Source organism: Macadamia integrifolia, chromosome 5 (assembly GCF_013358625.1).
Source record: "Macadamia integrifolia cultivar HAES 741 chromosome 5, SCU_Mint_v3, whole genome shotgun sequence".
Classification (NCBI taxonomy): Eukaryota; Viridiplantae; Streptophyta; class Magnoliopsida; order Proteales; family Proteaceae; genus Macadamia; species Macadamia integrifolia.
Window position 1 is genome coordinate 37271118 of NC_056561.1, and position 17188 is coordinate 37288305.

At 37.6% G+C, this 17188-nt stretch overlaps 1 protein-coding gene and 1 long non-coding RNA gene across 4 annotated transcripts; both read right to left on the minus strand.

The window, feature by feature from the left end:
• Positions 1-1104: 1104 nt before the first annotated feature.
• LOC122077834 lies at positions 1105-5298 on the minus strand. The gene is made up of 3 exons (XR_006139969.1): positions 5222-5298; positions 5002-5119; positions 1105-1124 (listed from the first exon to the last, which is right to left on the minus strand). It is a non-coding gene; the product is annotated as an uncharacterized LOC122077834 (long non-coding RNA).
• Positions 5299-9224: 3926 nt separating this feature from the next.
• On the minus strand, positions 9225-15878 carry LOC122079518 (heterogeneous nuclear ribonucleoprotein Q-like). Of its 3 annotated transcripts, none has more exons than XM_042646050.1 (9): positions 15729-15878; positions 12695-13189; positions 12492-12608; positions 11665-11805; positions 11290-11463; positions 10725-10932; positions 10410-10588; positions 10153-10238; positions 9225-9687 (listed from the first exon to the last, which is right to left on the minus strand). In XM_042646050.1, the coding sequence occupies exons 2-9, from the start codon at positions 13178-13180 to the stop codon at positions 9555-9557; spliced, it is 1524 nt and encodes a 507-aa protein (XP_042501984.1). In that variant the 5' UTR covers positions 13181-13189; positions 15729-15878; the 3' UTR covers positions 9225-9554. The 3 variants fall into 3 exon arrangements, with proteins under 3 accessions (XP_042501984.1, XP_042501983.1, XP_042501982.1); XM_042646049.1 differs by having other exon boundaries at positions 12695-13193; XM_042646048.1 differs by having other exon boundaries at positions 12695-13214.
• Between the last annotated feature and the right edge of the window lie 1310 nt (positions 15879-17188).

The window sequence follows — 17188 nt, forward strand, 5'->3', positions numbered from 1 at the left end:
AATAATCCAGAGACATGCAATTTAGAACCATATATGCCCCTCCTGGTGTCGTGGGTGTGTGTGTGCCAACTGTTGCCGATGAAGTCATATTTCTTGAGCTCGTGAGACTTTGACCGATGCACAAACGAGAGAGATTTATTAATTGGGGAAGTTAAACTGGGTTCTTGCTCCGCTGCGAGTCCCGAAGACCTTTATTGTAAGCTCTAAATCTATAGTAATCTTCCTATATAGGCCAATGCTTTCTTTAAGTCTTAAAGACCTTTACTGTTAAGCACTGACTTCAAGCACATCAAAAGGAATGGTAACTTCTTCGAAGTTAGGCATTTTTTAAAAAAGGGATTGTTTACGTTAAATGATGAAAACAGAAGTGATCATAGAAGAGTGGACTCTGTATCAAACATGGTCTTACTCTAACAGGCATGGTATCGTAGTGGTTTTCAGCTTTCTTGGATAGTTAAATTATCATATGATGAATGGATTATCTGTTTGCTGATATAATGAAATATTGATGATCTCTTTGCTTTCTGTCTATTCTTCAATCAGCGTGCATTTTATGTGCCTAAAATGATATGGATATAAGTTCTGGCTTCTGAGTGAACCTTTTTTCAGAGTATGGTTGTGTGATTGGAAGAAGATTCCAGTGAAAATTGTAATGAGGGGAATCTATGGCATGAAACTTACACCCAGTAGCATCTTCACTTGAAATCAGTGCATTATTGTTTAACTAAAAAAGTGATTGTCCTTCTGGTTTTTAATAATGTTAATCAAAGGTGAGAACATGAAAGTGATCCTTCAACTTGTTAATATCTTTCAATTTTTTTTACGTTGCTTCTCAAAGTGAAGAAAAATGTGTTTCTGGAGCAGGCTGTGCAATATCCTAGAATTATCTCATTCTGGATTATCTAGCTCCTTTTGGATACCCTGAAATTCTTGGATCAAATTACAAAATAGAGTTGGATTATACCCACTGCCATGCCAATGAATGGTTACCCAAAGAATCACTTAAAAAAACACCCATTCCCAGTTGAGGCACCATAGAGAATCTGAGTTTAATACCCTGTTACTTGGGTGAGGAACAACTGTGTGGTGAACTGCAGAGTAATCTTGCATGCAGCGTCAATGACCTGTGAGTCAGAAGAAGTAAATCAGTCATCAAAACAACCCACCAATGTCCAAGAACAGTTTTGGCTCTTAGGCTTTTTATTGGTTAGGTAGATCTTGAGTTGGGAGATTGTATTGCACCTTTAGATTGGGTTGGGGTTGGTAACAACTTGGGCAAGGTTTTGTTTACCTTGACAGCTCTACTCAGACCCAAGCTCTTTCTATGTTAGAAATGCAAACTAATTTATTTGCAGTTTTTAAATACCTGTTACTCAGAGAAAATAGAAACAGAACAGAGGAAAACCTAGACCTGTTGGGCTCTTCTCTGTTTTCTTTCCAAATTCAAATCTTTATTTCTTGTCTGGGTTGGTGCTTATGAAATTAGAAACAGAACAGAGGAAAACTTAAGAGCTGTTAGGCTCTTCTCTGTTTTCTTTCCAAATTCAAGTCTTTATTTCTTGTCTGGGTTGGCAACTGGGTCTAGCTACTGGTAATGGTAATCCATTTCTGATCATCAATTTAGTGTCATCATATCAAAACCTTGTATTCCCTCACCCCTCTTCACTCTCTTCCATGTTCAAATCTTGAGTTCAAAAAAGCAAGCCAGAGTTGTAGTAAAAACAACTTATGAGAAGTGTGTGTGTCAAATGGATGCAGGCTAGATGGTTTGTTTCAATTGTTTTATTAAATGCAGAAAATGAAGAAAGCATACATCAATCAGCCCACTTTAGATTGCCAAAAATTGCATTCCCTTGTGTTTGCTAGGTTTGTATTACTGTAATAGATTAGAAGCAGATTTGTCGTGCTAAAAATCCTAAGGTCATGGTCTGGCTTCCTTCTAAGATCTATGAATGTCTTACTCATTCCATCTTAGAAAAGAGTTTATGCAATACTAACAGTCAATGTGTTAAAGCAGCAAATTTCAACTTTAGGAACTCCACTTCATCTTTTATTTCACTTGTTTCTAGGTAAAAGCCACAAAAATAGGGAACGGTTTTTTTCCTGGAAACAAATGAAGCCACGATCACAAATTAAGAAGAGATTTTACTACCAATGAAGAATAACAAGCCCTAAAGATCAGAGCCAGTTCTGTAACCATACACAGCCCCGAAGCCAATCAAAAGAGGTCATGCAAAGAAAAATGATCTTCCTACTGAAACTGTTTGACACAACAGAAGCCTAGTTCTGTCTAAATCCAGAAACCACTTCCTGCTCAGAAAAAAACCACCTTTCAAATAACTATTTCTGAGAACAAGTGCTATAGAAAAAAAATTATTTAAGATCACAAGAAGGCAATAAAATGGTAGGACATCACAGGACATCCAATATTGCCTTAATAAAATATTTATTTAAGATCACAACAGCTTATAAACCAAAAAAATAAATAAATAAATAAATTAGACTTCTCAATTCATTTTCATCTCAACTATACTATACTCTAGATCATCATTAGATGTGAAATGTAACCACAGAACTACCAGAACAAAATCCTTCTTCAGAGCCTCACTTAATCTCAAATGAATACATACAGGTAAATTGCCAGAACCAGTTTCAGAACTACCATAAACTGGAAATTTGGAAGAAATCTGAGTTTTTGGCACTGAAATAACAGGTTCAAATTGAACAGTTTATCCTCTAGGCCAATAAAACTCTGATTCAGACAGAACAAAAATCACTGAAACTGTATTCACCTTAGATGCACCCTTCAGTTTAGGGCAGAGTAAACCAAGACTGCCATAAACAGAATGCAAGAAATGTCAAACCAATCTTAGATCAAGGTTTTTGAACCATCTCCAAGAAGCTGACAACCTAAATAAGAGCTTCTTCACTAAAGACTGAAAAACCTTGAAAATGCAGAAGCACATGACAGCAGAAGCAATTTCATCACCAGAACCAAAAAAAAAAAAGGCTCAACTCTTGGAAAAACCAGCAGAAGCACATGACAGTAGTAAGGTAGAACGCATTCATTCACTTTCAAAGTCTTGGTGGATTCGAACCACCATAACCTGGGCATTAACCCAGTTGCTCTACCATTTTGAGCTAAAAACTCTTTACATACAAAAAAGATTGTTAGTACATTAGAGGCTAAAAATCAATAAAAATGCTTAGAATCCCGGATGTATTGTCAAGCATAAAAATAAAGATCTAATGAAACTGAATGTTTTTAATAGCACAAACATAAGGATCCTCATTATTTGAATGTACTTAATAGAAAAAAAAATATGGGTCCTCAAACATCAGCTACTTGATAGAAAGAAACAAATTAGGTCATTCCATTGCAAGTAATTTTGAGCAAACAAATGCATAGACAAACATCAGCTGCTTCACATTAAATGGTGATCTATAGGTTTGGGTTCTTTATGGTAGGGGTTAGAAATGAAAAAATCTTGCTTATATGTAAATGCTTCATTGGCACAGTTCAATATAAGGATGCATTCAATGAACACGACAATAGCAGAAAAAGGTAACCTGCAGAGGAACTCCTAATGTCTATTTGGAACCCAAACCGGTGTAAAATATCTTACCTACATCAGATCAAGTAGTGCAAAGTTGTATTTTTAGTTCCCATAACTAATAAAAGGCAAGCCTCCATATGAAATTATGTTTTCAGTATTCTGAATCATAAAATGAAGAGGGGGGAAAAAACTCCTGAACTCAAAGGATTGAACAGCATTCCTCATTTATAACAAAATATAAGAGAAATTAGTCTACAATCACAAATATCAAAGACTACCACTAGAGAAATTCAAAAAAGCATTAAAACACAAAAAGAAAAATTCTGGAATAAAACCAAGGAATCAAATCGAACATCAAGTCTACAGTAAAAGCTTCATTTACATGACATATTCCTCTTCAATACAAGAAAAATCTACCCAAAAAAAATACCAAAAAAAATTAAGGGGCTGTTCTTCATACCTTAGGGTTGCAGTCCCAACTGTACGAGAGAGTGTAGGTTGCACAGGAAGGTGATAGAACCAAGGGTCTTTGCCAGGTTTCGAGTTCACGCACAAATTCTGGGCTCCTCTGTTCTGGTATTTTGTTACAGTAGCTTTCAAGCTCTTGATCCTCCAAATCGAGTCATCAGATTCAGTCTATATTCCAGTTATTCAATATCCTTTGTGGAACTTTCCTTACGATGGTAGTTTGAAACCGATCTAATGGCTGGATTGGTAGTAATTTGTGAGTAGCTAGTTTTGGGCTGAGGTTTTGAAGGGTTATTCAACTCTAAAAGGCCTACCTCCGATTGAGATACCAATCCCATCAGAGTAACTTACTTGTTGCTACTTTATTTTTCTGGTATTCTGCCTATGTTTTTGTGTCTTGCGATGGACAAGATACTGGTATTGTTTGTGTCTCCAAGGGTTAGGTTTCATTCCAAAGCATGGTTGCTATGATTTGAAACATCATGCTGTTAGGTGTTACTGTTGTTTTCAGTTGCCGCTTTACATGCTGTAACCAACTGATAATGATATCAAGTGATCCAACTGTTAGAATAGTTCTTAGTTGTCTTGTTGAGAACTGGCCTTTCATTAGCATGGTTACTAACTAGTTTCAAGTAGAATATCTGTTTAAAAGGGTTGGGAGTTCTCAAACATGGACTACAGAACTCAGAAACTCTCTTTTATTATAAATCGAAACTCAATAATTTTCAGTTTTAATCCGGAAAAATCAAGAATACTAAAAAATTAAAGGCAAAAGCATATGACGATCTCAAAGATTCGAAGCTTAAAATCTGAGGTAAAACTAAAGTGTATGAACTGGCAACTCATGAATCAAAACCCTAAACCCATCACTGAGAACCAATAAAGCCAAAAATTCATACAACAGTTAAGCAAATAAACTGAAAAGAGCACAAGCATAGAAGAAACTAAGAACAGATTTGTATCTCTGGGAATTTACCGTTTGTCCGCCAGGGACTGACGAAAAAGCAAGAGCAGATCGAAGCTCCGTTCACATGAAAAAAGACAATAAGTTAGAGCTCCGACGGCCATCTTGTTCAGCTCACCCTTTCTCACCACTACAGATATAAAGTAGAAAAGAAAATCGATAACTAGCGGGAAAGAAAACAGAAGGGAAAACCAAAAATCGTAAACCCTAGATGATAAAAGGCAGAGAATACCTACAAGCAGCGACCATTGGTGGCTCGTGGACAGCAATGGTGATGGCAAAAATATTATTCAATTCCTTTCCTTCTCTCTCTCTCCCTGCTCAGTGCCAATACTTCAAGTCTCAAGGAAGGGGATGATTCGCCGACCAACGCCGAGAACTGCCGAAGCGAGGGAAGAAAACCTTGTGTGAACGATCAGGGAGGAAATGGGCTTTTGAGAAGAAAAGAGGATTCAGATGTTTCGATTTCCTCAATCTTAGATCCATATATGTATATACAAATAAGGTCTACGTAATTGTCTTTCATATTATTGTATAGTATTTTATTCCAAATTAATACATTTTATTTATATATTTCAGATCCTACGATGCAAAAGAAACCCCTCAAATGATACCATATGGAGTGTCCGACCAGAAAACCCCTGTATAAATATATATATATATATATATATATAGCCATCTTGTGCCAGAGTTATGTATCTTCAACAGCCAATTTCGTTGGCTCATTCCATGTCTCCTCTCACGACTTTTTGTTACAGAAGATACATTTTGGACAAACAAAAAAGATGTAGTAGGGCCAGACTATGTCCTAAATTCATGTCCCACCAAAACTGCTACAATTTTATTGCGAACATTGTACTACACAAGAATTTTGAAGCTTACATAGCCTAAAAGATAGAGTTCCCTACACTACCACACTGAAATACTTATTATAAGCCACACGAAAGTGTTATCACCAATAAATCAAAGTCTTGTCGATATTGTTTTGGTCCGTAAATTATTTGGCTCTTCTTCTTTTGCATTCTGTGATAAATTTTCTGCTCTAGGCTACGCCTTAAAAAAAAAAAGTCATTGGAACAGAACTGTAGTTGAAAGTTGCAACTCCGTCACAACTCCATAAGGAAGAGACTTGAGTTCCAACTTCTAATTCCTGTGTTAAAAGCAGAATGGATATGGTTGTTGTATATGTCATCTTTGCACTAATCATGATGATCGATGGTTTTCAATGTTCTCATTAGGTTTCTCAATTAGGAGAGACAAAGAGAATAAGGTGAGAGAACTCTTAAGATTAGGTCAAAAGCTTGCGTTATTGTGGTCAAACCTCTTATTTATAAAGATCTGACCAGTTAGGGTTCTTAATCCTAATAAATCTATACCTGTCCCACTGGGTCAAAACCCGATTCGATTAACTTCCTGATTGAGCGTGACAATTATTGGTATTATCATGAAAGTTTCTTGATTGCCTCTTCTCAGATCTTCAATTAACAAGAATTAGAGTGGGAGCAAAGTCTAGGTTTTGAGGCTAATACTCTGCTTCATATCAGAATCCTCACTAGCAACGACGTTACTGCCACATCTCGAAGTAATATTGCCGATATCATTCTTCATCATTCTCAAACTGTTTTCCAAGCTTCCATTCCTCATTGGGATGACAATTCGTTCCAGTAAATGATCGAGTAACTCAAGTTGATAATGATCTTACTATTGGCTCTTGACTCAAACTCTGATATCAAAGCTACTAGTTTCCACATGTGGCCCAACAAGTCTCCGGGACCGGACGGTTTCAATGGTGCTTTTTTTAAATAGGTACAGGGACCTTCTATGGTTTGCATCTAGTACTTTTAGTCGAAGATTGAATGAAAGTACTTTTAGTCGAAGATTGAATCAAATTTTCATGTCTCATACCTAAGGTTGAGTTTACCTTTTTTATTGGTGATTTTAGACCTATTAGCCTTTGTAATTTCACTTACAAGATTGTTTCTCACAATGTTGTCGACTATTTACATTCTTTACTTCATAAATTGATTGTCTTTCAACTAAAATGGATTTATTAACAAGAGGCATATTCAAGATAATATTTTGGTTGTGCATGAAATCATTCATGCTATGAAGCACAAATGTAGAGGCAACAATGGTTGGTTGGAGGGAATTAAATAGGCCAGCATAATGCATGGCTTTTCTTGGTGAAGAAGTTCTGATTATTCCTACATAGTTTCCTAATGATCTGAAGATCATTGTGGAAGAGGATGCAACCCACATGGTGTATTACAAAATCTAAAGTTATTTCTCTATGCTTATTTTATTTTTGTTTTTGTTAGCATGGCATGTCCAGCTTGTATTAGGAATTCCATAACTTTTTTCTAGGTCTATCCTGAGAAGGTTAAGGGAATTGCCTCTTTTATGTACTCTATGTTTTTCCCTTTTTCAATACAAATATACCACTTATCGAAAAAAAAAAAAAAAAAAAGGTTGGATGGCAATTAAGCTAAACTTCTCTAAAGCCTATGATAAGCTTGAGTGGGGCTTTATTCATGGTACTCTCTTCATTTCAGCTTTGCTCCAGCTTGGGTTGAATTGGGTATGTTCTGTATTTTCACCCCTGATTTCTCAGTTCTTATTAATGGTTCTCCATTCCCTTAATTTTTTATTTTATTTTTTTCTCCCTAGGGGTGAATACATTAAGGAGATCTTTTGTCTTCATATATCTTTGCCCTATATGCAGAAGTCCTATCAGACATTCAACTTTAGTAGAGTCTCAAGGATTTATTCATAGAATCAAGCTTGCAAGGGATAGTGAAAGTATCTCCCATCTATCTTTCGTTGATGACATCATTCTTTTGGGGAAAACAAGTATTTCTAATCTTAGAGCTCTTGCATCAGTTTTCTTTTTTGGGTCAAACTGCTAATTTTTTGAAGTCCAGAATATACTACAGTTCTAATGTTGACTCACTCTTTCAAGTGCCGAGTGCATTCTCGATTTGGCCTTCATGCAATGTATCTCAAGGCTTCTATTTGGTTATTCTTTTAGTTCTGGTTGAATATCTAAAGTTCAATATCAGCAACTTCTTGTCAAAGTTAACTAAAAACTTGGTGTAGGGAAATCTAATATTTTAAGTATTGCTTGCAAACTTACTCTAATTCATTCCTCTCTTGCTACCATTCCTCAATATTGTGTCTTGTTTCTTACTTAATCTGTTCTCCATGAATTGAACTCTTTTAAGTCGGCAATTCTTTAGGCAAAGTGGAGATCATTAGTTCACTCCAACTATAAGCTGGAAGACCATTTGTCTACGCCAAGAAATCAGATGGTTCTTAATTTAAAGCTCTCCATTCCGTTGAATAAAGACTAGTGTAAAAAAGCTTGGGAGCTTCTGTTTCCGGAGGAATCTCTTTGGGGGCGTCTTAATTCTCTTATGAAATCAAGATATTTTCCCAACTCTAATTTTCTTCACACTAGCTGCCCAGCAAATGCTTCATGTGGCTGGAAATCAGAGTTCCAAGTTCATCACTTCCTCCTAAAATGCCTTATAATTCGGGTTGGTCATGACCATTCTATTGATTCTTGGATCCATATCTGCTTTCCTCTTCGTATGGATGCCGAAATATAGCCAGCCATATTCTCTCAATATATCATTATTCCTGGAGAGGGTAAGTACATCGGGATCGTAACATCATTTCTTTTTTTGCTGAATTCAAGCACTCTCCATCGCCTCATCAATATATTATGCTCTGCTTATTCTGGTATTATGTGATGGCAGTGGGCGCTTTACTTCTGCTATTTGTAGATATAGTTCTTTTTTTTTCTCTGCTTCCGTAATTCCAGAGTCTCCTACTCGCCTTCAGTCTGCAGGTTTCCCAAAGTTGCGACCAGCCAAATAGTTTTGTTGATTGGCCAACTTAACCCATCAATAATTACATCCCTCCAAACTTATTAAGGAAAATAATCTGTCATTACATCATGATAACCAAGAGAGTGAATTTCCTAACCAGTTCAAAAATAGTCTCAGAATTCCTACAAAAAAAAAATGAGAGATCGCTCTCCATGTAGTGTTCCTCAAGCCGAGACACAATACCTGCTTTGGTACTGTTAATAAACACTCCTACCCCTTAAAAACGGGGGCTGTGTTTAAACATGGGAATGCTAGCTGGACATGTCAAAGCGTTTGACATGTTTAACAGGCCATGATGTTCACTCACAAGTAGGTTTGAGCATCATCCATAGTCCACCATAAAAATTTGGTCAAAAATATAAAATCTAGCTCATAAAATTGGGTCTAATAGGCGCCAATGGCAGATTCAAATCTTATGGTTGAAGGATCCTCATCCAGTAATCCTTGGAGGCCCCATCATTCCATCTGAGTCATTGGCTCCAATTTTAACATAACCACATGAATCGTTAAATCAATGGCCCTAACACCATTTTCGGCACTTGAAACCGATAATTACACAATTCTTCCCAGCCCCTGCCAACACAAAAGCTGTTGCTGCAATTCTCTCTTTTGAACAAAGCCCTCCACCACCGTTGTGAAGTATGAGCTTAATACAGAGCATCACATTTGACCCTATCAATATGGTCGATATCTACGCCCACGGCCACCATCACCACTGCTCTGCTTCCCCCCACTTGAGCTTCCACCACTCCTGCCACCACTTCTCTGCTGAGCAGGAGGGGTTTGTGGCTGTGCTCCAGGCTGTTGCCTGCAAAAAGTGAACATAATAAATTAATCCATATTTCCTGAGCACAGATTTTGGAACAAAACTTCATACATATGATGGAAATGTATAATTTCCAGAGTGGCAAGAAAATTAGGGCACAAAGAAGCACACCAGATCCCACAAACCATAGTTTGAACCCTATCTATATTTCAAACTAAGAATCCATGGTTCTCAGACCCACGACCAATTAACTGTTTGCATCCTACTAAATGCGCAATTTATCAGCATATGTTCAAATATGACTCATAGATTTGAAGTGCTGGAGGGAAAAGAATGTACACCATGGAAAAAAATTCCCAGTATCACATTCTCCCAAGTCATACAACTTGTTCTAGCTTTCTGCACCCGCCATTGTCTCAATGGTCAGACTGCAAAAACTATCCAAGAACCCTTTATCCATGGGGGCAATAAAGGACATGAATCAGAAGAATTAAAATTTGTGCTTACAGGACATATCCAATACGCCCATCAGGCAAAAGCATTGGCATCATAGCCATGCCAGCTGGAGTAGGTCCCCTACCATAGATCAGAGGCTGCAACAAAAACAGATCCACATCAGAATAACCGCAAGTGTACTACAAAAGTAGCTCGATCATCCTGCAGCTTTTGTTCAACAGCAGCAACATTATAAATAACCTACCAACAGAGAATTTCCAATTGGAGGTCCAGAAACATTGGTTTTCTTGGGTAAGAAGGCATCTCACCTGTGCAAATCCTGCAGCACCATAACCTGCTCCTCCTAGAGCACCATAGGGACCCCCAACCATACCATAACCAACATGAGGTGGATAGGTCGGAAGCAAAGCTGCCTTGTGTGAATTCACTCCCCCATCAGACTTCCGATCTGCTTGTGGTTTTGCAAGAGAACACTCCAGAACTTGACCTGTTAATGAGAATAAACCTACCATCACTCAAGGCAACATAATTTCTATTCTTTCTTTCTTTCTTTCTTTTTATTTTATTTTTAGGGGAGGGGGGCAGAAGGGGTTAGGCAGGGAAAATAGGAAGAAGGGCATCACCATCTATTTCATATTTCTCTGTGTTCTTTAGAGCCTTCATGGCACTTGACCTCTCCGCAAAATGAACAAAACCAAATCTGCTCTTTTCCTGGCCAGACTTTGCAGGTGGCAACACTATCTTCGTAATCTCACCATGATGTTCAAATAGTTCCCTTAGCTCATCCTGTGTTATGTTCTTGGGTAAATTCTTCACATATACTGCCTTGACCTATATGAACAAAAATGATAGACTCAGCCAACTTGAAGAGATGAAAAATGGACTATGGACTACTCAATTAATCAAGGAACAAACCCAAGTCAGAGAAAGTAAGAACCAAGGAATTTGGCTACAGTATCTTGAAGACAATTGCCTACACATGGAGGCAGACCGTACAACCAAAGACATCCAAGCCGATCTTTACTCCATATTATAATCTGATTAGAAGAGATAACCAAAACCTACCATAATCTATGAACTTACGACACTTTAAAGATCTATGGTAGGCTACGTATAGTAAACTCAAACATTTGATTGTTCCAATGCGATGAACAAGCCACAAACAAAAGGTCAAACCATAGTATGTACCTGTGAAGAAGAAGCAGAGTCAGCAGTCTTAGGGTCAGCCCAACTCACAGTTGGAGCATTATTGTCTAGCTTAAATTTTGGGGTTGACATCTTCTGCCTTGAATATTCAGCACAAGCATGGTTATAATATTCAATGAAAGCAAAGCCACGGTTACGGTTAGAATTCTGTGGATCCTGCAATTACAAACAAATAAAATACAAGTGTTAAATTCAATACATCCTCACCAAAACCACTGGTAATAATAAACATTCAGTTCTAAATAAAGATTGTACAAGAAGTTGCCAACCCCACCCCCAAATAATAACCAAATTGTATAAGAAAGTGAAGTGGAAAAGGCATAAAATTAATGTGTAGAAAACAAAAACATCACTAACCTTCAGAAGCTCCACAGAATTAACTCCAGGACCGATCTCTGTCACAACATTCTTAAGATCTTCCTCCGTCCAGCTTTTAGGAACATTACCAATGAATAAGCGATGCTTTGCTTGAGACGTTGAACACTTTATCTTTCTTCCCTGAAAGTTGAAAGACAGAATAGGAAAAATTGAGAACTAATACAATACTTACTTGAGATGCTAGCCATCAATAAAAGAGCCACAGGATAGGGACATCAAGAACTTTGCCGACCCCAGTGATATAATAGAAGCTTAAACCTAAACTGATGTATACTACTTTCTTGCTCACGTAAAAATAAAAAATAAGACAATAATCAAACAAATAGAAGAAAATTTACTGTGAAGTGATATTCAGAAAGCAAGCCATGGAACCATAAAACCTTAGTCCTCCAATAAAAAATTTTCCACGGACAGAGATACCAAAAAGAACAAGTATATAAACATAAGCAGAGCCAATTTTTCCTCATTTGATTGTTGTTCACACCAGAAATGATGACACTCTTTTCTGCTCAGAGGACATTAATTTAAGATTGGGAAAAAAGGACAGAATGATTCCATGATATTGGAATCAGACAGACACCCTTTATTGAAGCTTTAATCATGTAATACTGGCAGGCATCCACAACTTATCCCATTTCAACTTGAGAACTCTCAAAGAATCAATACCCAAAAAGGAAGGGGGAAATGGGAGAGACTCACACGTGAGAGAGAGAGAATACAACAAGTGGTGATATTAACACTAAGTCAGCAAGAAACTCACAGAAAGAGTTGCACAATAAAACAAGACATAAATTGCAATCCAATACCTTCAATTCCTGGTTATTCAGCTCCTCAATGGCCTTGGAAGCCAATTCTTTGGTTCTGAATGTCACAAAAGCATAGCCCTTGTTCTCCCCTGAATCTTTTCCTTTCATTACCCTAACCTGTTATGCCAAATATCCATATAATCAGTTTAACCAGGATGACATTAACAGCACACCATCATAAAAAAAAAAACCATAGGTTTTACCTCAGTGACTTCTCCAATGGACTCACAAAAGCTCCTCAAATCCTCTTCAGATGCATCATGAGGAATGCTACCAATATACACTTCAGAACCATGAGGAGGAAGGGCAAGTAGCTCATCATGTTTTTTCCTTTCATCTTCATTCAATGCCTTGGTAGTCTTGGTAGCTTTCATGTCCTCGTCACCACTTGATTGTGCATCAGATCCATGAGCAACTGTAGGCTCTTCCTCTTCCTCCTCTTCTTCCTCCTCTTCTTCCTCCTCTTCCTCTTCTTCCTCTTCTTCCACTTCCTCCTCTTCCACCTCTTCCACTTCCTCCTCTTCGTCTACCTCTTCATACTCAACCTCCTCTTCCATCGTCTCCTCAGCATCATTGTCTCCATCAAGGTCTACGCATTCTTCATGTTCATCTGGCTTTTCTTCCTCCATTGGCTTTTCAGGTTCAACTGGCCTTCGAGTTGCTGCAGCATTTGCCTTCGCCCTTGGCATCTTATATATCTAACTAGATAGGTTTGCAAGACAACTGTGAAGGAAGCAAGGAAGGCAGAAGCATTTGCAAAAGGAAGTATACAAATATGGACAGGTGGAAACAAAATGAAAGGCCAAAAGGAGTAGTAGAGTAAGAAACTCGATTGAACCCGTGCCATGAGAAATGGATCCAAGGAATTTCAGTGAAAGATTTGCACTACAGGGGTGATAACAGTAGTACCAGCACTAATAGAGACAGGCAAGAGAGAATTCCGAATGATAATCAAGAGGACGATGATCCTCAACAGGTGCAAAAAAAAATCAAGAAATGAATTTCTCAAAATTTAGATACCAGGCCGCTGCCCAACAAATTCTGGCCAGTTTAAGTGTTTAAAAATCTAAATTCTGGAATAATGCATTCACAAGGGAGAAAAGGGGAAAAGAAACAAAAAGCAGCAGTTAAGAAATAAGAATCAAATCAAAGACTACAAAATAAAGAACTACGTCAAAATAAGTCTAATGACCCAACAAACGGAGCATGAGAGAGCTTGCCACACACAACAGCAATCAGCAAGTAGTTGACACTTAACTACAAGCAAAGAAGATGCAGCTAAATTTATGATTTTATTATGGCATTGGCATACATAATCTATCTTACGATTACATTAAAAGAATAAACTCAAATAAGAATACATATTAAGGGCACATGACACCAAAGAAACATTAGTTTTAGAGTGAATCATGTCCTCATGCTTTAAACACAAGGATGCATTCAAGTCCCGACAGAAGGGCAGCGTTGGAGGTGAAAACTTATGACAACCATGGAATTACAAAGATGCACATTCCCTCAAGAAGTTCGTATATAATCTCCTCTTTGTCTTTACCTCAATTTGGGAATGCAAAAAAAGGAAGGTTGGCTTCAGCACAACATTCATATTTACATTTCAATAATCTGATCCTAACAGCTCCAATCCTTTCCATTTCCTTGAAGTGCAGTTCCCGAAGCTTTCCCTTTCACAAATTTCAATTGATCGAAAGAAAGAACAGAAAACTAATAACCTAATATACAGTTGCCTTCGAAACTATATTCTTACATCGAAGTCTTGATCCTATTCTAAGCAACCAATAAGTTGGGAACTAATAGGAAGTAGCTCCATTTATTTGCACTACAGTCTCATCAGGTTATATACAAGGTTTTATATTTTCTTCATTTGACAGAGCTCCAGTCAGATTGCTTACTATATTCCTGATCCCGTATTAACATATTAATGACTTTTTCTTAAGAATACCCTCAATAGCTAGCACCCAAATCCATTTTCTGATTTGCAGATTGTTCTGTTTGATGGAATTTCATATCACCCATGAGTTGTAGACAAATAAAAGGTTTTATATTTTCTTCATTTGACAGAGTTCCAGTCAGATTGCTTCCTATAATCCTGATCCCGTATTAACAAATTAATGACTTTTTTCTTAAGAATACCCTCAATAGCTAGCACCCAAATCCATTTTCTGATGTGCAGATTGTTCTGTTTGATGGAATTTCATATCACCCATGAGTTGTAGACAACCAAGTGATATTGAGTGTTTGAGTCCACAACAAACTTATAGTATATGTGAACTTAACACATTTCTTCGGGCCATCTTTCACATATTATTATCGAGGGAACTTAATTCTTACAAATATCTTCAAGCATAGGCGCAGATTAGAAGTTGTCTCTAAACTTTAAGCTGGCTTTGCACCCCTTGGCTATTATGATGAAATTTCCCACTTTCCTAATTGCTAGTCTGCATCTGTAAATTAAGTTCTTTATTAGAAATATCTTTCTTCCACCCTTCAGCATCTTCTCTCTTTGATCATTAATTTCTGTGGTTTTGGATCAACAAGCATGTCTAAGAAGTTGGAATCTAAAAGCCTTTTGAGTTTTCTCTTCCGATAGATAGCTATCATTTCTCCCTTCTGCCACTGTTCTCAGTGGCTCAGGACTTACAAGATTCATTTTAAGAGTTAGACGCAAATGCGGCAATGTACATGGGACGAGAACCATGGCCAGTTATTTACTTTAAGTGTGTTGTAGATGCATTGGAAATGAGCTAAGACCTGTAGGTCTCGACCCAAACGGTCCACAGCTTGAACCATCGATTTTCCCTCAACTTTCTTCAAGCAACTAAGAGATTCCGAATTCGAACACTACCACCCTTATTCAAGGAAAATTAACCTACCACATACTAAAGGACTAAAAACAACCATAAAAAAGGGGAGAAAACGAATTCATCTCCCACTATCTAATTGATTTAAAGATCTAATCAAATCCATCGAAAAAATCATGGAAAGATTTCTAGCTTTGCCCTAACAAACACTGAAACAATCAGAGAAAGTAACAGAAATCTATTCTCATACAGAACATACAATTGGAGAGCAAGCTGAGACAGCAGGGAAGAGAAGAGATAGAAAAGAGAAAAGGTTCCTAGCTCAACAATCCAGAGGTAGCATTAAGAGATAATCCTTGAACAGATAAGAAACAAGAGAGAGAGAGAGAGAGAGAGAGAGAGAGAGAGAACAGAAAATTACCAGAGAAATGTTTGCAGGATTTGCTTCGGGGGAGCGAAGCTACGAGGAAAATACCGTAAGGCCGGCCAAAGTCCCTTCTTGTGACGAAGGGAACCCTAGAAAGAAAAGAAATTAGGGTTTATCGCAATTGGGCGTCCTCACAACAAAGGCCATCTTGTGAGTAGTGACAAGCCACATTTATTTATCGGGAGCTGGGGTGAAAGGGTAGTATGGTAAATTAGGCTAATGCTCTGTGGCCCGAGTCATCTCACCCAGCCGTGGAATGAGTCGAATGGCTCCCTGGTCTGTAGGCTACGTGGGGAGGATCTTTTTGCATTGCTATATTGCAACCCAAAAAAAAAAAAAATGAACAAATGCGGGTATAGCCATGCAATATGGATCACGTGCGGTATGTTTTGTTTGGAGATTTACTCAAATCATGGTTTGAGGTATTGGTATTGGATCGATTGTATCACACCCCAATCCTGGTAGACCCAATTTATCATTAGAAATGTCGACAGTGTGAGTAAGACATGTACCTGTTTTACAAACCTACCAGGATCTTTGATAGCAGTACCTTAATATTTTCATAATCTCAACACCAACCAACATAAGCAGCGGAATCAAAGTATAGTAGAGGAATTACAATTAAAATGGGAAAACATCTAATGGTAATATAATACCAATAACCGAGTTATTCTGTTACTTTCATCCATGACATATAATATAATCTCAATAAAATATTCAATCCACAACTATATCCAAAAGTATCAAAAGGTGATGTATAATCTCACGGTGTGATGTAAGCACAGTGATCGCAAGCACAGTTTTGATAGTGCTCCTCCGCTCCTGGCATCCACTAATCACTCACACTATACTCCAACTCATAAGATACTGGGTCACTCGCCATGGGCACCATGATACCTGCATCATCATCTAAAAAGGGGTGTATACATAGGATGAGCTTTCTAACTTGTTCAATGAGGGGTAAGGTCAAGCACATTCAAGCAAGACCATGGTTTTAAGTATCGGTGCGTATCGTGCCTTATCGGCCGATACGTATCTGTATCGGTAGGCATCAGCACGATACATACCGATACGATACATGAAAAATTTAAAACCCTTATGTATCGATACGTATCCTACGATACGCACCGATACGCATCGATACACCACCGATACGCACCAATACTCACCGATACGTACCGATACTCTATGAAAAATTCAAAATTGAAGTGAAATGTATGTTTCGGTATGTATCGGTACGTATCGGTATGTATCGGTACGTATCGGTGTGTATCAATATGTATCCACCGATACACACCGATACAGTCATAAAATGTCCAAAATGGGTAATTTTTTGGAAAAACACAATTTTTTGAGGTGTTTTTGTTCCAAAATTGCTGCCAACCATTTTTTTCTCTAACTAAAGTGGAAATCAAGGTTGGAAACAAGGATTTTACATTTATGGGACAATTACA